General features: G+C 43.0%; 1 protein-coding gene across 9 annotated transcripts in view; it reads right to left on the bottom strand.

Annotated features, from left to right (window-relative positions):
• Positions 1 to 3,902: 3,902 nt before the first annotated feature.
• The window catches only part of PBX3 (PBX homeobox 3), a 165,300-nt gene continuing 144,936 nt past the window's right edge, over positions 3,903 to 24,266 (bottom strand). For 7 of the 9 annotated variants that reach the window (XM_073314194.1, XM_073314192.1, XM_073314196.1 and 4 more), the window contains 4 exons: positions 11,434 to 11,599; positions 9,449 to 9,561; positions 8,574 to 8,663; positions 3,903 to 5,419 (listed from right to left, as the gene is read on the bottom strand). In XM_073314194.1, the coding sequence (XP_073170295.1) occupies positions 5,327 to 5,419; positions 8,574 to 8,663; positions 9,449 to 9,561; positions 11,434 to 11,599 (462 nt within the window). In that variant the 3' untranslated portion in view covers positions 3,903 to 5,326. The remainder of the gene's footprint in view (positions 5,420 to 8,573; positions 8,664 to 9,448; positions 9,562 to 11,433; positions 11,600 to 24,266) is intronic. The other 2 variants (XM_073314197.1, XM_073314199.1) reach the window with 1 other exon arrangement.

Below are 24,266 nucleotides of genomic sequence, written 5' to 3'. Positions count from 1 at the left end.
AGAGCCACTTCAGGGTTACACTCCTTGTCCAACTTCCTAAGTTGCAGAGAATGTCACTGAGCTGGCCAGTGGGCCCTGAACAGTAGCTGTTGCCTTACTCTTCCAGTCACTTTGCAAGCCAGTGGCGTCTTTCCTCTGTAGCATGTCACATGCTTAGTTAGGGGCCAGGAACAAGTTTACATTACCGACCTCTGATAAGCCAAATGGATGGAGAACATAAAACCTGCGGTAAAAATCAGGCACTGGCTGCTCAGCGCATCCCACAGCAAAGTACACGGCACCCATTGTCCCCAAGCAAAAAGCAGAGGCAACCTACTTCACCAGCACTGCCATCAAAGCCCTGGCTCTGCCCCGGACAGTCAGCCGCCGGGCACAGACCCCCCCGTTCTTCCTCTGCCGCCTGCGAAAAGCTAACCGGATGGGAATCCTGATGTAATACGGCAATAGATTATTAGACTAATAAAATACAGATATGATACAGGAATAGGAAGCATATCATAACTCCTGTGTGGCTAATACAATGCAAGCAATAAATCACTCCCAGGGCTTATCCTTAACAATTGTATCCGTGCTTTGTGTATCATGTGGATAACTCTGAGTTAAGGGTTCACTTTTCTTCACAGTCCATATGGCAGTGACAATAAAGCTAATGAAATAAAATAAAATTTGCCAATCTTTGAAGAATTCCAGTCTTTAAAAAGATGTATTTTTATTAACACAAACTGAAAACATTTCCTGTTAGTTGGAGTTATTTGTATCACGGTGGCAATACATGGCATGACAATATTGGCATCAGCATCTTAGATCTGACACTCCCATGTTGCATTTGCAAGACACATCAACACAGGGTGATACTGTGAATTTCAGCCCTGGCATGTTTAATGCTAACACTGGAGCTGCGGGGCTTTTAGTTAGTCTCCAGCAGTTTAATGCTCTAGTTCACAGTGTCTGCAGCACTTCTCCAGCTAGGCCAGTCCCATGTTGCCTCCTTGCTGGACTCCCTTGGGTTCCCTGCCTCGGCCCTTTCTGGACAGAGAGCACCCCTCACTGCAGCTGAGGTCAGAGACACAGTGAGCTGTGGGCCGGGAGTTTGAGGTCTAAATAGCCAAAGCAGAAAAATCGTTTGCAGCTTTGATTTTGGCACAGAAATGTTTGTTGTGTTTTCCTTCCTGCTGTATGTGGAAAGTCTGCAACTGCTACTCAAGGCACTCTGCAAGTCGTAAACACTGCCAGGAGGAACGCTTGAACTCTCTCTCCAAGAGCTAAGTAGCTTGTAAGAGAGCTCCATGTAAACGTCCTCAAACATTTCACACTGGCTCCTGGGGCCGCTTCACAAATCCTCTTATAAGACACTCAGGGCTCCTAGGCACTTCTTCAGTGCATTACCCTGGCCGTGCCCTCTTCCTCCTCCTGTAGGTTACCTGAGGAACCTCTGCTGGTGATCAGACTCCTGCTGCTCCTGCTCTGCTCCAGAGGGTCTGAATACAGGCTGGGCTTTCCAAAAACACCGACATGATTCAGTAGCTTGTGCAGCGTGGCCTAGTGGATAAGCACAGGCTGGTCCAGGCTCTGCCCCTGAGACTGCTGGGCAGCCTTGGGCAAGTCACTGCCCTGCTATGTGGCTATTTCCCAATTTGCAAAATGGGGTTAATGATCCTGCCCTCCTTCTGCAAAGCGCTTTGGGTTCGACTGGTGGAAAGTGCTGTGTAAGAACCAGGAGGTTTTGTGTTATTATTAAGTTACATAGACCCCTTTGAAAATCTCAGCCTGAGTCTTGCTCTGCGAGACCCCAGTACAAAGCAAATTGGCTGCAAAATGATCATCCGAGAGGAATATTAGGGTTAGGGTATGTGCGTTTCCATCTCAAGACATGAGGGCCTGATTCGCATTACACTAGTGCCCTTTTTCAATGCCATGACAGCACAAAGGGGCCCTCAAGTGGGGAATGCCCATTAGCATTCCCAAGTGACAGCCACCAGGCACTGATGAGACAATACTCCAAAGCCATTTTGGTTAGAAGAACTATCATGACTATGGACAGGTAGGAACCTGGACAAACGGCCTTAAGACATAACTGCTAAATAGCACCACTTCTGGGGAGCAAAAGAAGCCCTTCACCCCACACTCAGAGTACATGGCCCATAGCACCAGAGAGGAGCCTCAGTGCTAATCAGAAAACTCAGCTCCATTTACAGGACCAATACGCTTTGGCCAAATTCTTACCAAAGTGATTATTACTCAGTTAGGCTTAGCCCAGCTCCTTCAGCATTCAGCTTCTAGGGAAAACACCAGTCCATCCAAAGGCCTTTGTCTAATACTGGTCTTTCAGGAAACCTTTCTGATGTGTGAGCAAGCCTCAAGGATAACATTTGTATTATTTGCCATGTAACCACGTGACTGTTCTCTACTATAAGGAAAGGCCAAATTGCACTTGTAATTCAAAGGACCCACAGCCTTAATGTTGTAAAGAAGCACTCTAATGATGCCCGATGGGCACAGGGCATGCAAGTGCGGCCCAAAGGTTGTTGATGGCCTTCCTATGAACCTCATCAGCGTATGACAGGTTTTTGCCTGTGGCCAGCAACGATGTGATGGAGATGGGGGACGTCTGTGTGTTCGTTACACTGCCTGAGCCTCCGCTGACACACGCTCCATTTCAGACCCTATTTCCATGGAGTTACAGAAGGAACACAAGAGCGTGTGGCGTGTGAGAGCTCCATCGCCACACGTGTGTTGTTTCATTCTATTTCTTCGGCACACAGGAGGTCTTCTGAGGTCTGCAGACCCCCTTGCTCCAACGCTGATCAATGGGTAACGACTCCTTTGCAGAGGGTGGTATTTCTTTAAATGCGCCCTCTGTAGACAAAGCAGCACTTGTGATTTCTAAAACTGATGAAGAGTGCACCAGTAATTGTGCATGTGTGATAAATAAACACAAAAGTTGTGCTGACTGATGCACACGGGTGTCTGGAACAATGAGGAAGATAAATTGTGTTCACTGTGTTTTGGGGAGGAAACAAAGATACGTCACAAAATTACTTAGCACAGAGACTGTTGATAAGAAAAGCTGACCCACAAGCTAATTGAATCATGCAAATAATCATTTAGCTGACAAATCAACACCTATGGGCACAAGCATCTGACTGAAAAGTAAATGTGATAGTCAACTATTTTACAGAGTTTGCATCTGCACTGCACCAACTTAGGATGAATAGGAGTGCTAGATATACCTTCTTTTGCTTAGATACACTAACTGAAATCGTAAGGTAGTTCTATTTATCAGAGACCATTTGGCGCAAGTGGTTAATGTTAATTTGATTTCCTGTGAGTCAATTTCCTTTGGATATAGTAAATAGGCTATTACCTGTTATTGACCTTTACTTTATTAACAATTTTTTTTGGAAAGACTATATATATATATATATATATATAAAAACAAAAAACTGCTCATTTTAAGTCTTTATTATAAGGAAAAATATTTTTATAATCAAATTGCAGTTGTTAGCAGAGGTTATATTTTAAAAATTAATGCTAAATAAAGACCATAATTGAGAGTAAATAAGATGTTGCTTTTTAAATTTAGTCTAAAAGATTTCCCCTTTCATGATCCTCAATTTGAACTGCCCGTTCCAGAACAGAGCAGTGTAGGAATAAAGCCTAGAGATGAAATGGTAAATCTTGGTTATGAAATCTTTGACTAAAGAGATGTGGATATCTATCAGGATGTACTATGCCTAGAATTTCAACTATCCTTCAGGCAAGAGTGCGCCACTCGCTATTTGTACTTAAGAAATGCTGAACTCCTGCTTTATGAACACTCCTCCGTAAGTCTCTGACTTTATCTTTGATGGCTGACTCAAACTGAGCAGGAAGAAATTACATCAACATTTGATCATGAAAGCAAAAAGTTTATTCATGTTGAAACTACATATAACTACCACGAGGAAGACTTTTCAATCCAGGGTGTAATCCAGTTAGAAAGTAACACGAAACGTTTTAATACATTAGAATCACTGCCACAAATTATTTTCATGACTCAATCAGTTTCAGAATCGCATACAATACAAAAGAGAGAAAGAAAGGGCCCCCTGTTATACAGGGCGAAATATACAGTACTGAATACTGAAATCTGTATGCATTACAATTAGTTGTTGTTTTTTGCGTGGATTAGTAACAAGATGAAGAACATTCAAAATGTTTCTCAGTATTTACAACAGTTTCACTGTTTGTGTTAAACCTCAGACCCAATGTTTCCACTTCAGCTTTTTTAAAAGTTGCAAATGCAACCCTGATTTTTTTAAAAGATGACAATGTACATTACATTTCATGAGGGGAAACAAAGGGTTAATTACAAGATGCAAAAAGATAAGAAAGAGACAAACTACAGCGTGAGCATTGTTCAGAGGTAGTAAGTGAGCACTCTAAGCTACAGAACATGTTGAAATTCTATTGGTTTGTATGAGTTCGCATGAGGTAATAAAGCTGTGTTTTGATTGGTGAGATGTATAAATACTCTTTTGCTACACTATATACAACACTCCATATAATGGTGCCTTCCTTGTTTTTGTTGTTGTTACCAAGAGGACGTAACAAGTCTTGGCAAATCCGTGTGCAGCACCTCGCTCGTACTGTAAAACCCCAGATCTTGGCTTCCACAAAAATAAGCAGCAAGTATCTTCATCTCTTAGAACAATTTATGTCCATTATTGAAATACAGAGAGTAGATGCTGGTGCTCCCAGTTTCCAATCTAATTTATAAAACAATAGATCACAACAAAAATGTGACGAATAAGAATTCTTAAACACAACCATTGTTAACTGAAATAACTGAACAGCTCTTTTTATTCCAGCTCTATAAGAGATATGAAAAGATTAAACACAATCAAAGTTTGTAATTCATTTAGGCTTTCCATGGAAATATGCAAGAAGTTAAATTTAGGTGGGGTGTTTCTTTGTGTCTGCTCTTGTTATTGAGGTTAAGCATATACTGAACTTTTACCCTTAAGGCCAAGTAATTGGCAACTGTTAGACCATCATTGTTAAAACAGCTGATAATAAATTATGATAAAATAGTTACAGGGCTATAAACAATGCTAAATCTTGGCCTAATTGGATAAAGTGCTTTTTAACATTGTGTGTTTTAAGTATAAATACAAATGATTATGATACCTTTAAAAAACAGATTTACCAAGTTTTCTAATAAGACAAGGTTTTACAGTAAAGCTGTAGGTGGTTGGCTACAAAAAAAATTCCTTTCTTTTTCTCCTGTTACTCTGAATGCGCTAATCAAGGCATCTCAGCTCAGGGAAAAAGTGTTGCTAGGAGATTAGTTAGAGGTATCAGAGTGCACACTTCCCGGCCCTTCTGTAGGGGAAGTCACAGAAGATGGAGTAGTTGCGTCCTGCCAGCCTCCATTAGCCTGAAAAGGGAAAAACAATTCAATTGATACAATTATGCATATTCATTACATCACACCATAGACAATAATAGCCTGGTGAAGCTGATGCTTAGGCAATGATGCACTAGGAAGGCCTGTTTCTTAAACTCCCTTTAGCTACAGGATTTGGGAAAGCAAAGAAACAGAAATGCACACAACAAGAGATATTAAACAATACACCCTATAGAGGAAAGAAGATACTTTAAGCAAAGAGCAAGTTAGGATTTAGCAGCCTTTTGTCGAGGTGATGTGATAAGGGTGATAGGATTTCTGTAAAAATCATTCAGGCTTTAATGAAGGACATCAGAAGAGATTTCCCTGATAGCTGAAAACTAAAGCTTCTCCCCCATTTTAAGCCTGAAAAAACTGTAGCTGTTCAGGAAATGGATGTTTCAACCTGGTTGATCGTCATTTCAGTTCCAAAAATTCCCAATTCCTTTTCATGCATGTCAGAGCCGTTTACTACCCAAGGTCTACTGGGGTAAATTCAGGCCTGAATTTCCTTCCAAATATGATCTCCCAGAGTAAAAATATACAAACAGGAGGGGGAAACGCTCTCTCCAGATCCGTTTTCCAATTATCTATAAACGTAGCCCCTTTTTCGGATGTTGCTCCATGTCTCCACATGCCCCTGACCCTCAGCGCATTAGACCTGCATCAGCAATAACAGAACTCAGGAACAAATTTGCCTTATGTCTTGGCCTATAGAGGCAATTGCTGAAATCAATGTCTGATCAAATTTCTGCTGTGGCAGACAGCTTGTCGCTACATATTTTGATGTCAGTCAAGAAGAGGGAGGCGCAGGCCTCGTGAGTGGGGGAATGCTGAGTGGAAGTGACGGGGCAGCCCGGCTTGGCACAGCAAGAGTGAGCCAGGCAGCCTCTCAGTGCTCGCGGCACAGAGTAGCCTTTGCAGGAATTCTTCCCCAAACAAAGTGCCATCAAGGAAGGAAAGGTTAACGTATGCTAATTTATTGATGACGTGGTTCCTTACCAGAACAATCAGCCAGCACTCTTCAGTCACTTAGCTAGAACCTATGGCTTTAGCCAGTCAAATAATATATGCTCTGAAATTTTGACACACAAAAAAGCAGTCGAGGTTGATGAATTTCGTTCTCTTTGCCTGCCCAGGTAATGTGAAATCTGCAGGTTATTCACCCCGTTTCTAATAAACCAGTCCTTGAGAATTCCCTACCATTCACCGTATTGATGGATTTTACATGTAAAGCTCTTCCATCATCCACAAAAAAAGAAAATGCTTTATGGTTTAAATGAGGACAGAGAGAACAATAAATAATTATCCCCTATGCCGATGAACAACAACAAAGAGAGACCCTCTCGTAATGACAAACTCAAGGGTTGGGGTGTCTTTGTAAACAATATGGACATACTAATTTGCCATCGCCTTTGAGCTCAAACCCGAACGCATGGTTTAAAATACTTCAACAGCTCAGCTACGGATCCTGAATGTGCAACATGTTGTTCTGAATGCAGAGGTACCAGAGCTGCCTTATTTTTTTAAAGATATGAAAATCTACTTAGAGAAAGAAAAACTCTTGTGCAGATACGAGTCTAAAGATATTCCAGCTGAAGTAAACATCACTCCTCTTTTATCCAAATTTATAAACAACAAATGTACAATATTGTTACTCAGCTTGGCAGCTGGAGAAGAGGTTGTCAGCAGGCTTTTTTTTTTTTTCAAATAAATTAATCCTTACTCTGGTGGTTTGAGATTATGCACTGTATTATACAACAGCGCCTTATCAGGCCTCATCAGCGAAGATGGAATTCATGTCTGTAAAATGCTGCAGGCAATCACAGTTTCATATTTTATCATGTTGATAAGGATATCGCAAATTCTCTGAAGCATTTCAAAACACTTAAATGAAAAAGGAGAAATGCAACTAAAAGGCTTTTTATATGGTTTGTTGTGGGTTATTATGAGTTATTTATAAACCCAAAAAGAAAAATTTGACATTTCAAATGTAAAAGATTTGAGTATTTAATGGTACTTTTTTCCCTTTACAATTGAACGTCTTCAATCACATTTTAAATCATTAATATTTACTCTTACAGCAAGTGGAAACCCTAAAAAGGGGGGAACTCTCCAATTCTCACCCTAGCTGCAGTATTTCACATTTTGTTTCTCCATTTCCTCAAAATCTATTCTTTTCTGCAGGCTCTCTGATATCACTCACCAGCCCATAGGCTGATCTACAGTTATTCCCAACAATGGGTAGTGTTCACTGAGCAGGTGAGCATGGGATGGGGAGAGATGCTGTCTTCCAAGAGAATTAGCCCACTCTGGTATTTTAACGTCTTTGAGGGTGACGGAAAAGGCCAGCCTCCTCTTTAGATCGTTTTTTAAAAATTCATTTAAAAAATCTAAACAAACAAATACAAACGAAGCCAGGGTGAACGAAGCATGTTGGAAATACAAAGATGAAATGATCCAGCGCAGCCTCCACTGAGACGGGGAGGTTCCTCTTGAGGTTGTCTTTATCGAGGCGTCTATCTCGATGGGCTATGAGCTGGCTGCATTTTTTTTTTATAAGCACAGTGTGCCTATCACAGGGTCCTATCCAGAGAGGTGCTGAGCACCCTCAGCTCCCACTGATTTCAGTGGGAATTTAGGGCACTCAGCACCTCCCAGGATCAGGTCCATAGCCTCTAGATTTACCATCATCTGCTCGCTACTTTCTAGTACAAAGGCCAAATATGTTTCTGGATCCCCCAAAGACGGGGGGGGAGGGGGGGATAGCACCCTTGAAATGGCTGTAAGTCTATTAAAGCAACGTTCTGAGATCTGATGGCAGGCAGTAACAAATTACAGATCATGGCCTTCTCGAGTCTCTGGGGGAGAGGGCACCTTCTCCAAGCATGAAAATAGGCAGAGAAGTCACATACATTTAACTTGTATCTCAGCTACAAAATACAAAATTGCAAACTGCCTATGCTCCTCAGAATCTTCCCTCATCTCACTGAGACAAGTGGCTATACAAAGGGCAGTTTTGTCCCAACCCCAAATATGCATATAAAAACGCTATTGCAAGAATTATTAATGCGCGTATTCATGACTGCATTTACCTGACCCCGTGCCTATGGCTCTCCGAACTATTGTTCCCAAGGGTACTCACATTTAAATTATGTGGGCTGTACAGTGACCCTCCTCCCAAGGCATCACTGTATCCTCCCGTCTGACTGATAACATGACGCAGGGTATCCACCTTTAAGTAAGAGGAAACAAAATTCATCATTCCACACCCATTAAAACATCATCACTTACAACAGGCAATATTTTGAATGATGTGCGCCAAAAGGGTTTAGCATCTTCTACGAAAGACAAATTTATCCATCAAGAATGACTGGCAGAATTTCAACAAATCCTTGCATGTTAAAACCCAGACATCTTTGTTTCTCACACCAGCCAAACAATAACCTCCTCATAGCAATGCATCCGGTAAGTCCATCTTAAGTGCCTGCAGCAAACTGGTGTATATATCTATACATATGTATGTGTCTGCACATATGTAAGTATATGTATAGACATATATACTGTGAATAAAATATGGAGTTAGCTCTGTCTGAATGGATTGGAACCGCACTTGAGAATGAACCATTCTTTAATAGCTCAGTTAGATATGTTCTGACATTTTTTAAAAAAAAAGGCCTTTATCCCAAAAATGAAACAAAGACGTGTTTAAAAACAAATAAAAGGCAAATTGGTAGAATTTACAGGATCTGTGAAAGTCAGATGCACCCAGTCCCACTCCATGAGCTCAAGCCAGAGCCGAATGCATTCACAAAGCTTAAAGTTTCAATCAGAAAAAAATCACTCTCTTTCCTTTATTTGTTATATTCAATGCTAGGATAATAATAGGCCACATTTAGGAATATGCAGCCTCAATTCTGCAGTGAGGCACAGAACATTTACTAGAGCCAGAGTAAGGTGGAATTTTTAGCCCAAACCCTACCCTGCTAGAAAGGCCCTAGTTTGGGGCATTTCTCCTACCTGTGATTGCACATTGGCTCCGACTTGGGACCCCTGGTAAGAATCCCCATTCAGACTCTGCATGTTCATGAACATGTCCCCAGAATTTGGGAGGTTAAAAGAACCAGAAGAACCTGGAAAGGAAAGAGTTAAGTAGCTGAATAACAGAGAGCTATAAATATATAACCCCAAAGCCCTCAAGGCAGGGGAAGATGAAGAAGAAAAGGAAACAAGAAGGAAAGGTAGTGCATAACAGAGAATAAGTTTCATGACCCAAAACAAAGGCAAATTACCAATGACACAGAGCTAGACTGTGAGCCACATGGCTAAAGATACTGGTTGGCAGCCAGTGCACCTGTGAGAAGCACTTTGGATGGAGATTCCTAGGCACAAACCGAATCAAACAGCAAGATCAGGGCCTTTTCCTACACTCTGTGCCCATGAGCTTCTTTTTAAACACCACTGCTACCATCACATTAACTGTCATGGTAGACAACTGCCCTGGGAGCTACCGAAAAGCAGCACAAACCGTAGTCTAGCTCTCCGTGTGGAAGAGCAACTTACTGTACAGTCGGGTGTATTTAAAATGGAGTGCTTTTCTCTGCTGGAATTCTTTACCATTAGGTGCTACTGCTAAATTCTCTGAGAAAAAAAAAACTTATTCTGAGTGTGTTTAATGTCTCCTTGGGAAGAAAATGGCTGGTAATTGCCTATTAAGTTGATTTTTTTTGCCATCAAAGAAAGAAACTTCTTTTTCCCCCCACTTACTCACTTTGTTTCCACAGAGGATTTTTCCATAGTAAGTTTTTAAAACATTCTCTACCATTAAGTTACAGCAAAACTTTAGCTGCAAATAAGCATCAGAGACATCACTACTCTGGTGGAGACCTTTGCCTTCTGGCCCCCAACAGAGCTCCTTCCCCTTACAGACTCCTAGCTCAGTGCTTATCTCTACAACAGTGGTTCTCAGCCAGGGGTATGTGTACCTCTGGGGGCACGCAGAGGTCGTCTAGGGGATACATCCACTCATCTACAGATTTGCCTAGTTTTACAACAGGCTACATAAAAAGCACTAGTGAAGTCAGTTCAAACTAAAATTTCATACAGACAATGACTTGTTTATACTGCTCTGTATACTATACAATGAAATGTAAGTTCAATATTTATATTCTTATTTATTTTATAACTATATGGTAAAAATGAGAAAGTCAGCAATTTGTCAGTAACAGTGCAGCTGTGACACTTTTGTATTTTAATGTCTGATTTTGTAAGCAAGTAGTTTTTAGGTGAGCTGAAACTTGGGGGGTACACAGGACAAATCAGAGCCCTGAAAGGGGTACCGTAGTGTGGAAAGGTTGAGAGCCACTGCTCTGCAATATGCAGACAACACATTAGTAAGAAATTTCTAAAAGACTGTAAATGAACAGGTGATAATGGAACCCTAAAACACACAAATACCTCAGATATATGTTTTATATACAATATTAATTCATTTCAAGCAGCCCAGCATTTAAAGTCCAATTAGTGTGAAGCAGAATGTAAATATTCCCCTCTATACCATTTCATTTGTAACTCAACATTTCAAGCCTTCAACACTGTATTGAACAGCCATGAAGTTCTGCCTGGCTTCTTCTTTAATTGGGGGAGAAAACACTGTTGGAACAGCTACAGGAAAAGGAAATTGCCGAAAGGCTGACCCTGGCAGTGACACGTTCATTTTGTGGATTAAGACTGGGGTTCTCAGAAGTGCTCAGCATTAGCTGGACTCCATTCTCACTGAAGTCAACTTGCCTTTTACCATTGAAGTTAATGAGATGGTTAAACCAACACCCAACATTTCTTAGAAATCCCACTCTACATTCTTAAATGATGCCATGGCTAAGTCTGGCTGAGGAATACTGCAACATTCTGAACCAAACCAAATTCACTGCAAATCCTTCCCACTTGGCTTTTCAGGGTGCTTTCATTTACTGGGCTGGGTGAATGAAAAAGCTCCTGGTACGTACCAGAGTTTGGTGTGGTGGGGGAGTTTGTCTGGTTATTCTGGACAGCTGCTGCCACGGCGTGTGCTGCAGTCACAGCTGTTTTTGCAGCATAAAGATTGGCTTCTTCCTGAAACTTCCCTATATTCTTCTTGTACCTGATTCTCTTATTGCCAAACCAGTTGGATACCTGTTGGTTGGGAGGAGAAAAAGGGGAAAATAGTCAAGCCTCTGATAGCGTTCAGCAGGAAGAGATGTGATCGCTTCCAAATGTCAAGTTTGGGTCCATCAAATACACAATTCCCAGCCTTCAGTCGAATATCCACTGGGTACTTAGACTAACTAAGCAATAATCAAGGATCAGTTGAATATTATTATAGATATGAGCATGACATGGTTCAGTTTGTCTCTTGGCAAAACTAATACACAAGGGGTTACTCTTATGACAACATGCATCTTGGAGTTTGCTGTGCAGTTAGCATGGTTTTGCCTACTGTTAACAACAAGGCATTTGTCAAGCAAATGAACACTAGACCCCAAAAGCCACTGAAGGGAAGTAAAGGTAACATTTGATTAAGTGAAAGACAGAGAGAGCTGCAAACGAGTGCAATTGTTCTTTATTTTTGGGCTGGAACAACCTTGGCAGCCCTACAGCTAGAATCATGTTTGGTCTGCTGAAAATGAAAGGAACAATATAAATCAATAATGGATGAAAAGTTACTTTTGTCATCTCCCTTTGAAGATACTGCATGGATGCCAAGATGGCTGATAAGGCTCTAACTATTAACCCATGCAAAGGTCATGGCTGGAGCAACTTAAACAAAGCCACTGAGAAATCATACAAACTTTTCTAATTTCAGCCCTTAGAATAAAGTTCTTAATTAATAATCACAGTTCATTACATATGTGGCATACAGTGCCATCAAGAAAATGCCTTGTTCCATGAACAAAGCTATTTGTACTGTATTCATGCCAAGACACTCTGCAATATAATTCTAAAAGGAAACGGGTCCCTAACAATGCAAATCTGACATTTACAAGATCACATGGCAGTAGCTGACGTGAACACTGCCATGTTCACTTAAAACATTCAACTTCTGGACTTCACCCCCTTATACTCTCTGCATGTCCTTTGTTTAGTTATGAAAAGATTATTGCAACTTCGTAGTCACAGATAAACAACAGTTATCGCTGTCTGATGATTTTAAAACATATTCAAAAACTAAATTTCTCAGACGATCATTACTTTATGACACTAATGCCTAGAGGTCTGGAACAAAATCAGGGCCCCATTGTCCTGCACTTCGTACAAACACAAAGTAAGAGACAGCCCCCACCCCAAGAGCTTATGCTCCAAACAGACAAGACAGGCAAAGGGTGGGAGCAAGGGAGTATATTATTACTATAGCCCCCATTGTACAGATGGGGAATTGAGGCACAGAGAAATTTTATCTCAAGGTTACCCTGGCAGTCTGTGGTCTTGTGGTTAAGGTAGCAAACTAGGTCTCAAGGGACCCTAATTCAATTCCCTGCTTGCCAAACTCCCTCCCTTCCCTTGGATGGAAAGCCAGACTAGCAATAGCATGTGGAAATTTCACTCCTGGTCTTTGTCCACATCCAAGCCCCATCAGTAGTGGCTGCAAGTCTGGCTGCTGTTTGGAGGCCTTTGCACAACTGAAAGATACTCAAATTCCAACCCGCTGAATTCACGGTCACTGGCACTCCCATAAAGGAAGCTATTCCCTAGCCAGGGAATAAGAGTTTTTCTCCTTTTCAGAAAACAACAGTTACCAATCAACAGAGATCTACCAATTTTCCATTTTCGGACAAGGCTGAGTCTGTTTTAGAAGAAGGTCTTTTCAGAGCAAACCCTGTAAGGACAGACATGGACTTACATGACAACACAGGGCTTAGGGGTTCACGAAGGCTTGTTTGGTGGACTCTGCTGTGTCCCTAGATGCATGCCTTCTCCTGCCTGCCTTTCCATGAATCATATGGGCTGCAGTCAGGTCTGTTTTTTATTTCCATTTGCTTGCTAGGGGCCCACTGTCTAGCAGAGTCCAACACCCACTGAAATCATTTTGAGTCTTTTAACTGACATCAATGGATCTTGGAGCAGTGCCTTAAACTTCTAACTCCTGTTTCCAAGATGCCAGATATGGAGTCATGACCATCAGCTGATGCTGTGCTTGGTTTTGTTTGTTTGTTTATTTTTAAATGACCATGTGGAACATCCCTTGACACAGAGGAAATAATACCCTTCTGTACAGACAGAGGAACCCTGCACAGCTCCTTCCCTCTCATAAAAAGAAACAGAAATTACCAGGAATTGTACTTCTGCCGGGCACACTGTATGATATGGATACAAGTGACTACAGCTCTTGAATGCTATTCAATTTAAAATGACAACACATGTAACAAGCAGAACACAGCTGTATTGTATAGCTTGATAAGGCAACCTGGTTATACGGAGGAGATTAAAAAAATGCCAAAATTATATACCATACAGCAGGAATTTAAGATAATTAATGAAAAGCCTCCAGCTTTAAATGTAATAAGGAAAGTGTGCCTTATACTTTCTTTTCCCTGGACAATACTCCATTGTATTCTATATATTGCACTTAATATTACCTTGTCAGTCAGGGAAGCAATAATACATTAATGAAACCCAGCAAATAATTATTGTAGACAATCAGATTAGAGCTTTATTAACGGTTTCATAATTGAGGAATCTCTGTACATCAACGGTATTGTCCGAGGATGTGTAAGAACCCTCTGTTTATGCACACCTCTGGACCAATCAAACAACAGCCATCACTAATAAAGGTTTATTTAATTCTCACAGTAAAATTTTAATATCACCAGCAGCCTGGGGAAGCCTCAGCGAGTGGATTTGCTTGACATCAGATCGTTTCCATTCTGCTAGTCCCAATACTTCTTAATCTTTAATATCAAGGCAATTAAAATTAATGGCCACTCATCCAAAGCCACTGTGGGCAGTGTTTCCTTGACATCAATTGTTTGATGGGATTACCAAGAGGTTAAACTAACAAGCAAGGTTTAATTGGAAGCAATGAAAGGAGCAGCGATCATACGTTATGTTTAACCTGCATACCACATCTAAACGAATATCTAAAAAATGTTAAACTATTTCTCAAATTAAAATCTGCGCTCAACACTTGGGTTAGGGCTTCACCGGTCACCCCAGGAAAAGTCTGTTTCTAACACTCAGATCAGAATTCATGTATATCTCTCACCAACCCCACCCAGAGATTGTTTTAGAAAATCCTTCATCAAATAGATGTGCAGCTGAGCTGTAATGGAGTCAGGCGCCTGCAGTCTAGAGACGCTAATAAACCAACGTCTGGCCACACATGGACAAACAGACATGTGGACAGAACAATGGGGGAGGGGTCAAGGGGGGTGAGCCTGCAGAGCAAGTGAATAACATGGCCCTGCTCCCACTGTCCTCCAGCTGCTGGGATTTCATCGTTTCCAGGCACCGGAATCAGTCAGGCCCTTGGTGGTGGCGTATGCCGCACAGGCTCTGAGGGCAGTACAGGCCAGGGCTCTCTCTTAGCTAGGCTTTCAGCTGGCTTCATGGTGCTCGTGTTTGTCTGGGTCAGCTGTGTTAATCCCAGGGCTCACTTGCGGGCTTGAGCTCCTGCAGCTCCCACTGGAATCAGGGTTTGACTCTTCTCCCTCCAGCTCAGTGACTATCTGCCTCCCACCCCATGGGAAAGTGCATGGCCACAGAGGCTTCACCCGTGCTTGGGGTCCCTCCTGGCTGCAGCTTTTCCCAGCGCAGCTGGGCTGCTTTCCGGCTCCCGCTGGGGCAGGGTCTGGATTTAGGAGAGGTTGGAAAATGCTGATCTGCAGCTGAAACCTTGGGGGCTGGTGGTAGGAGCAGCAGAGGCTGGGGATCCCTGGAAAGCAGAACTCCAGCACTGACCAAGAGAGAGCCCCCAATGGCAGCATCAGCTGTTCACATCACGCTGCATAAAGTCGGGCCTGGCAGCAAGCTGGGGAAATCACAGCAAGCTGGGGCTGCAGACACACCCCAGCATGGGCTCTGCTGTGACTCCACCTGGGTAGCCCCACACCAGGCTCTCACTGGAACTGCGGTGGTCAGGGGGTGAGGGGAGGCCTCTTTCAGAACAAGGGGTGTTGGCGTTAACACCCATGCAGCAGTTCACACCTCTCAGAGCTATAGTTTCAGGCAGTCTTCAGACTCAGGCAGACGTCTCTGCATCGGTTACGCTTGGTTTGTGTTTTCGAGCTTTTCTTTACAAACATGTTGGCTAGAGCCGCATTTCATTTCGTTACATGACATCTGAGATTCTGACGTAATCATTTGACTCCTGGAGCTGGGGCCCTACTCGTGGGCATCGAATGGCTATGCCTTAATACGGCCCTGACCGTCATCTCATGCTCTCTGTCTCAGCCTATTTGGAGGAGGGGGAGGCACTTTCAAAGTGCCTGCTACAGGAAACATCATTCAAAGATTGCTTGAAAGGCCTGACAGCGACTCACGGACAAACATGTCAGTGGATATTGGGAACAGGGAAGTTTGAACACTTTGGATCTGTGCTGTGGTATCCGGGTTTCACTGACCCAGGGAGGAGAATCCCATGACATGTATGAAATTGTTTCCAGTGAATGAATAAAGGTTTTCCTATCCAGTGAGACCATTAAAAATTCCCATTCACTGCTCCACATAACACAAATGGCTTCCTTGTCTCCCTGCGCTCAGAACAGTGGATACTCCAATGCCACGTGGGGGTGTCTGTCCATACAGCTGGGCACCCAGTGCTGGAGGTCCCCGTGATGCGGGGAGATCAGTAAAAATTTCAGCTTAAGATGAGAGAACCTTTCGTCTGAGCAGGTGGGTGCATGACGTACTCCACAGCTTAGCCTGAAATCAGGAGTTTCCATACTGCAACCCTCTGTGCTCTTCTGGAAGGGGGTATATTTTAGACTTCGTTTATGATGCTGCTAAGACGTTCCTGGTCACCAGAATTACTCTCTTCACCCTTGTTTAATGACCACCTCAGAGCAGTGGGCACGCACAGGAACAGGGGCTCCTTGCAGCGAGCTCACCGTGAAGGTCAGCAGGGATCTATGCCATTCGAAGCACTGTGCCTCGCCCCTGCTATGAGCAGCAGTAACTGCTACATGGCAGCATGAGGGCCTCAGTTACCAGCTCAAGTCTTGGCAGGACGGGCCCTGGGACCGGCCCAGGTGCAGGCAACATTTGATGGTACAGGGTAGAGATCAGGAGAGTTGCGAAAGCAGGGCTAGCCCGTAGAAAGCCACCTCTGATCACAGGCTGGTCAACACTGTCCACTGTTCCCCCTCCACAGGGGACAGTGTGTGTGGGTGTTGTGGGGGCTCAGACCTGCCCTCCCCTCCATGCCTGGTGAAGTTGTGCGGCTGCCTAATTGCGCACCAGACTAGGAGTCAGGAGACCTGCATTCTAAGTTTTGCCTGTGCCACCGGCCTTCTGCGTGACCGTGTGCAGGTCACTTCCCCGCTCTGTGCCTCAGTTTCACCATCTCAAAAACAGAGATAATGGCGCTGGACTCTTCTGAAATCTGCAGATGCAGGGCTAGATGATATTATTAGAGAATGAAGCAATCACAAAGAAACGCCAAGCTCCGAAGCAGAGGATGCACTTCTCAAATGGAGAGCTCTCGAGCACTTGGCTGAGGGCCAGCAGAGAAGTGGTACAAACAAAAAACAAATGTTCTCAGGCGGGGGTGCCCTGGTGGCTAGTGAAGCAGCAGGTTGGGAACCCCAGCACCTCCTGGCTCTCCAGACTTTGCAATTTCCCAAACTGTTACAAGTTGTCTCAAACGTAAGCTGCTTAGCACCACATTTGTCATTAAAACAAACTCTCTTCACATAAAAAAAAATGAACATCTTTCTCCTCCTGATCACGGAAGGCCAATTAATTAATTGGGCTTAATTGTATATTACATTTCAAACAATACTGTTGCACTTATTTATCATGTTAATTACAATGTTAAATAGAAAAGACAATAAATTATTACTTAAATCATCAAAATGCATAACTGCAGGGTTTGGTATGGCGTGGGCCTGCCTTGCTTCCCTGCACATGCTATTTCCACAGGACAGGTCAGCGTTTGTTCTGTGAAAGAAGCAGCTGACAGTGAAGTATCATTATTGAAATTAGTAAACTGAACATTTATGCATCACAAAGCACAAAATATTTTCCATTGTTTCCACATGCTTATTGGCCGTGCACACTTCATGGACTGTGCCTAATTAAATGTAACGGATTATGAAATTTTGAAATAATACGTGGAGTATTTATGGTGCATGTTGCATGGTTAATAGTTTCATATTTCTACCTCTAGAAACTATTTTTTCATATTCACCTTTTTTATTTACATTTATTTGCATCCAATTTGAAGGCAGGGATAAGACCCCATAAATCTCTGGCTCTTAATTTTAATGTGTTTGCAAAAAATAAAATAAAATAAAAATCTTTTTAAACAGAATGCAGAAGCTGGCTTTCAATTCCTTTGTATTTACATTGATTCAGGTTTTATTTTAAATATACATTCTTATCAAGCACATTTTTCTTTTCTTTGAAGCAGTAAAAAATTTTACTACCATAATCCGCTGACCAGCTTTCACCAACGACTGTGCCCTAAGAATGTCTGATCGACTGACTGGCGTTCATGACACCTGAAAGAGGCTCATCTGCAGCCAGAGTAGGTAAAGAACAGATGATAGTTTATCTCCCCCAAACACATGCTGATCGGATAGTTCTAAATTATAGCGGACGATATTCTCTGCTAAGGACACTTTTTTCTAAATTACCTTTCCTGCACTCTTGAACTATGAACACCTAATACAATTTCATTTTTGTATTTATGTATTTCTTGAAAAACTTGCTCTACATATTATTTTATATATTGATATCAAACCTGAAACCATTTATCTCCCATCTGCACCTAAATGTATCTGGGAGCCTAATCCACTGTCTTTGCAGCTCAGGGAAGCTCCACCAGCCGCACGATTTACAGTGAGCGGCGCAAGCCGGGGAGGTACTTGCTGAAAGGGGCAGTGTCGAACTTTGAATTAAATGTTTAAGTGAGAAAATGTTCCTTCCTCTCCTGGACCCTGGAGCCCGCCCACGGCATTCCCAAGGAAGAGTTGTCAGTGGGGGAGGTTACAAGCAGTGGCTGAACCTGGTTGGGTAAAATCAAAGCTGACTTCTAACATGTATTTTTCATCTCCGCCCTCTCTGCACTTCCTGGGCATAAGCAGTACTGGGAGTGGAAGTACTGGTCTCTTGGTACCCCTCTAATGATGAGAATCAGGGGTGCAAAGCCCTGTGACATTTCCAGCTTGTCTGCAGATTCAGGAGGTATGGATTAGCATCCAAACCAAACTTCTGACTCTCATGAGATTCACTCTCCCATTACTTGAAAATAGCTCCTCTCTCAACTGCTGGAAAAAAACAAGGGACTCTTCCTGCAATGTGGCATTAGGCTTTTCATTTAAGGGGACACAGATTCCTGGTCAAGGGAAGACCTCTGGTCCCCACAGACCTGCAATCTTTATGTTTATCTCAACCCAATCTCCAGTTATTTCAACTCCCCTCTTCCCATAAAATGGTCCGGAGGCCTCTCAGACCCATTCAGTCACTTCCTTTGATGCCATTTTTCAGAGTAACAGCCGTGTTAGTCTGTATTCGCAAAAAGAAAAGGAGTACTTGTGGCACCTTACAGACTAACCAATTTATTAGAGCATAAGCTTTCGTGAGCTACAGCTCACTTCCTCAGATGCATATCGTGGAAACTGCAGCAGGCTTTATATATACACAGAGACCATGAAACAATACCTCCTCCCACCCCACTGTCCTGCTGGTAATAGCTTATCTAAAGTGATCATCAGGTGGGCCATTTCCAGCACAAATCCAGGTTTTCTCACCCTCCACCCCCCCACACAAATTCACTCTCCTGCTGGTGATAGCCCATCCAAAGTGACAACTCTTTACACAATGTGCATGACAATCAAGTTGGGCTATTTCCTGCACAAATCCAGGTTTTCTCACATCCCCCCCACCCCCATACACACACAAACTCACTCTCCTGCTGGTAATAGCTCATCCAAACTGACCACTCTTCAAGTTTAAATCCAAGTTAAACCAGAACATCTGGGGGGGGGGGGGTAGGAAAAAACAAGAGGAAACAGGCTACCTTGCATAATGACTTAGCCACTCCCAGTCTCTATTTAAGCCTAAATTAATAGTATCCAATTTGCAAATGAATTCCAATTCAGCAGTTTCTCGCTGGAGTCTGGATTTGAAGTTTTTTTGTTTTAAGTTTTTTTGTTTTGTTTTGTTTTTGTTTTTTTGTTTTTTGCCATTGCTTATCCCGTGGGTGTGCTACTCCTTCCAGTTTGCTAAATGGATTGCCAAGTTTATCCTGGATTTCTGGATGCATCCTCTGGCTTTTGCTGCCTTCCCCGAGAGCAACGTCTCCCTCTCTACTTCACCTGTTCATATCCCAGTGAAAATAAACCCAACCTGGGCAGACTTTCGACACTGATTAAACCTGCTGCCCCGTCTGTGGCCCTATGCTGCACCCTGCTTATGGCAATAATATCTGCCAACAGAACTATTCCCCCAAGTGGAGGGCTCAGTCAGGTGAGGTCCAGCCAGATCTTGTGCTCCCAATCATAGTCATTTCCTCTGCCGATGCAGATCCGTATCTCATTGGCCATTGTTACTACAGCCACTCCCTGTGCAGACGCTTCAGGGATGTTCTCTCACCTCTGTTCAGTGTCCTGAATGACGGGTCCTTGGAGTTGTGTTCTCTCTATTTGGGTTTATTCTCTGCAGGCCACTCAGTAAACTCTGTTTTCCACATCTGAGCTAAATCATCCCCTCCAAAAAAATCCCATTCCCAGAAGCTGCTTGTCTCTTTGACCACAACTGCCATCACTGAAACACAGAGACACTAGGTCTCCATTCCCACACACCGTCCTGCCAGGCTGGGAGCCGCCACTTTAGAACCCCACATGGAAAGATCCTGCTGATTCTACGGAACTGGAGGCTTAGCTACAATGGTGGCTTCCATGCTTTTTAATGACATCTTCTGCATCTCTGTTTTCGTTTCATCCTAAGGCTTTGATCTCTTGCATCTGATCTAATCTGACCCATCCATAACTTCACAGAAGAGAGGTCCCATAGTATACGATCCAGTGTATCATGAACATTCCTCCAGTTAGAAAAACTACCATTTACACAACGTATTATGAACCATTTTAGTGTATTTCTAATCCCAGTGTTAACCCTTTCCTTGCTGCTCTAGCTCCCAAACCAAAACCCACTGTAGGAACCTAGTCAATTGACTTCAGTGAGCTTTGGATCAGGCCCGGAGTGAATTATCTTTCATATGCAATCCTACCAAATGCCTTTGAAAATCTAAGGATAAAACATCCACCGCATCTTCCTTTTTACCCTGACATTAGATCTGCAAAGAGCTCAGGAACATTAGACACACACACACACACACAATCCCAGTATTGTAAGTTTTCAAATGAAAAACTTTCACTGTTGGGAGCATTTTCCTCCCCATTTATGCTAAACTCAGCAGGCTCTCACTGCTGCCCGGGGCCCCAATCCTGAAACTACCGAAGGCAACGGCAAAGTTCCCATGGACTTCAGAGCAGTTCTAGCCAGCTGCCCTTATGTTGTTAGACCTGAACATTTCAACTCTCAAAACTCAGCTCTATTACAGCAGCGTTACAGAAGACACCAAATGGGCCAAGGCACAAGCTATGCTCAAATCCAGCCAGGCTTCCTAATGGGTTAGCGGTGCCGCTGATGGCCACTACTATAAAACGTCCAGTAGACAGACCCAGCTTCATGTTCTAGGCTACCGTTGCCACCGCACTTGGGGGCCTACGTAGCTGTTTTTATATTTTATTTTGCATTGGATTATGTTAAATCTTATCCAAAGCCCTTTCCCAATTAAAAACAAGAAAAAGAAAAGCAATCAAATCTGTTAACACAGAACCAGTCAGTTAAAGTCTTCCCAAGCAGAGCTCCTCATTTCCTTTCGGTTTGGGACAAGAGCATTATCTAGACCTAGCTCTTCAGCTGTCGCAGGGGTGTCCAGTCTTTTCAAATCCATTGCCCTTGTTCCGGGCACATTAACTCCTCCTCCGCCACAAGCAGTTCCCCAGCCTTGCCCGGACATAACATCGCTCTTAAACAAATCTGCCACGCTCTGCACCCCGATGTCTTTCCCTATCTTTACTCTGCCAGTGGAGCTGAAGAAACCCTGATGGTTAGCAGAAATAGTCTCTGAAACTTGACAATCAATAGCTGGCGCTCCTCTGACTACCCATTTCGCTGGCTTCTGCTTACATTAATAGATTTTTAAAACTGACGCTTACTTACAAAGTCTTATTAGTTTCTATCAATGGCAGTAGCCTACGCTGCCTTCGGAGCCTGAGAAGGCCTGAGACTAGTTGCAAACTTTCGGACTCCAAACCAAGTGGAGTCCAAACTCCACGTGCCCTGCAGCATTTACTTTGTCCAGTGGAGCCAAGGCAACAGGCTCCAGTGGAGATCTGCAAAGTGGTGCTAAGATCAGCAAATCGCCTTTGTGCATTTTGATGCTAGGTAATAATGGAGGGGCAAATCCCAGTCCTGTGCTATGCCCGAGTGAATGGGTTTGGTGTTGGGCGTCCCACACAGTCCTGCTCCAGGCATGTCTCTTGCCATCACAACGCAGAACCTTGCTGCTTTAGAAGCATGCAGGGCCCTCAGCAGCTGTGCAGCTTCAGAGAACAAGGACAGAGAAACGAGAACCTGAAGAGTCTTTCTACAGTTTTCCTTAATTTAGAAAGTTTTCAGAGCAAAATGGGGACACAGACAAAGGCTAGTTCTGACTCATCTTTGCTAATCAGAAATGGAGGGGTGAGAAGTTTGTTGCGTCCCTACACTAGTAGCTGTACCTGGTCCTAAGCACCAACATTTACTGCCCAGATAAACGTGCCCATTCTAAAGAGACAATGTGCAGTTGGGCTGGGGGAAGGGGAATCAAGAAACAGAGGGATTTAGAACCTGATTCCCTTTGGTGCTATTTATGATGTAATGTGGTTTTCTGAGTCTTGGATTTCTTCTGGTGTACCCAAAGTCAACTAAGAATTACTACACATTATAGAGTTGGGTGTCTTTTTTTAGACTAGGTTCCTACTTAAATCTACCATAAAGCACCTGAAAATGCCACAGTTTTGATGAAGTGAGCTGTAGCTCACGAAAGCTCATGCTCTAATAAATTTGTTAGTCTCTAAGGTGCCACAAGTCCTCCCTTTTTTTTTTGCGGATACAGACTAACACGGCTGTTACTCTGAAACAGTTTTACTGGAGACTTGTAAACTAAATTTCAAATCGTGTCTTAATTATAAAGCTAAAGGTTGATCCAGAGGTTATGTCACTAATAATGCCAATTCTGGAGCCTGCAATCATTAATACTTAACACATTAACCTCAGGCATTGCTCCTTTAAATTTATAATGACTTGAAATATTGATAAGCAAAGCTGATTGGAACTAGAGGGAGTTGGCATCTCAGCCTTCAGTAGTAAGAGACAGACTTGCTGTAAAATTTAGAAACTATTGTTACACTTACTTTCCTGAGAGCCAAGTCCCAACCTTTCCCAAAATACAGGGGCCAGCCTTGCTGAGAGAAGATTCTGGCACTCTACCAAATGTACATGCCATAAAAAAATGCAAAGTATTACTTTTCTTTTTAAAATGGCTGGTGCAGTAAAGAATAAATGAAAGCTCTGTGTAACAGTGTGTCCATGACTGGAAAGTTATTGCAGGAGAACAGTCTCAAGCGGTTAGACACAGTCTGGCTCATATAGGAAGCAAAGTCCTGGCACAGCAGAGGTGTTTGTTTCTGAGGCAGGAGACACTGTTTCTGGTGCACTATTTTATTGCAGTGACGTTGCTGATAGACCAACTGACTGAAAGAAGGGAATTGTTTTGCCTAAAACACTTTGGTGCAATGCAGCAATAATTGTCACTGTACTGTGATTGAAAAATTGCATTCTGATTGAGTTAGAGAAGAGACTCCTTAAAGGCTTCAACTAATCAGAGAAAATCTGATCCATAAAAATAATTATATATTTGTCAATAAACTGGCCCTTCACTGAATTAACGTTAAGTTTTAATGAATGTATAGCTGAGAATGAGAGATGAACCATCTAAGGATCTAACTGGCACGCACAGATTGTATATGATGTAATGCTGAATAGCTGGTTACATGTATTCACTGTATTTATTCATTTTACTGCATCCTAAAGGAAGCCAGGCCCTTCATAGGCCCAAAAGAAAGTCATGAGTCCTGCCCCAGAGAGCTTGCAATCACATTTCCCTGTCTATCTGCCACCTTTTTCCATGTATGTTTCAGAGACATTCATTTTTATGTTCACAAAGGAGGACACTGGGCAAGGGCTACTGGATTGCCCTGGAGAATTTTCAAATGCATCTTCCACTGTAGCTGAGACAAGAGAGAAAAGGCACAGACGGGCGAGTGGGTGGGCAGATACCCAGAAGAGCCAGGCCCTGCATCGATAGAGAGTCACCTGCCTTTTCCCACTAATTCCCACATCCCCATAGCCAGGACTCTTGCGCATCAGCAAAGCAACAGTATCCATCTAGATAGACCTACACATTAGAGCCAGCAGACACTGACCAGAGCCAGGGGTGCTCTGAACTCGCTACTTCCTGAACCTATGCAAATGTTACCCCTTACCCTCTGTGAAACATGTCTGCTTTCAAAGGAAAGGAGCAGTACCCTAT

Source organism: Lepidochelys kempii, chromosome 16 (genome assembly GCF_965140265.1).
Source record: "Lepidochelys kempii isolate rLepKem1 chromosome 16, rLepKem1.hap2, whole genome shotgun sequence".
Lineage (NCBI taxonomy): Eukaryota > Metazoa > Chordata > Testudines > Cheloniidae > Lepidochelys > Lepidochelys kempii.
This window is presented reverse-complemented; position numbering and strand designations above follow the sequence as displayed.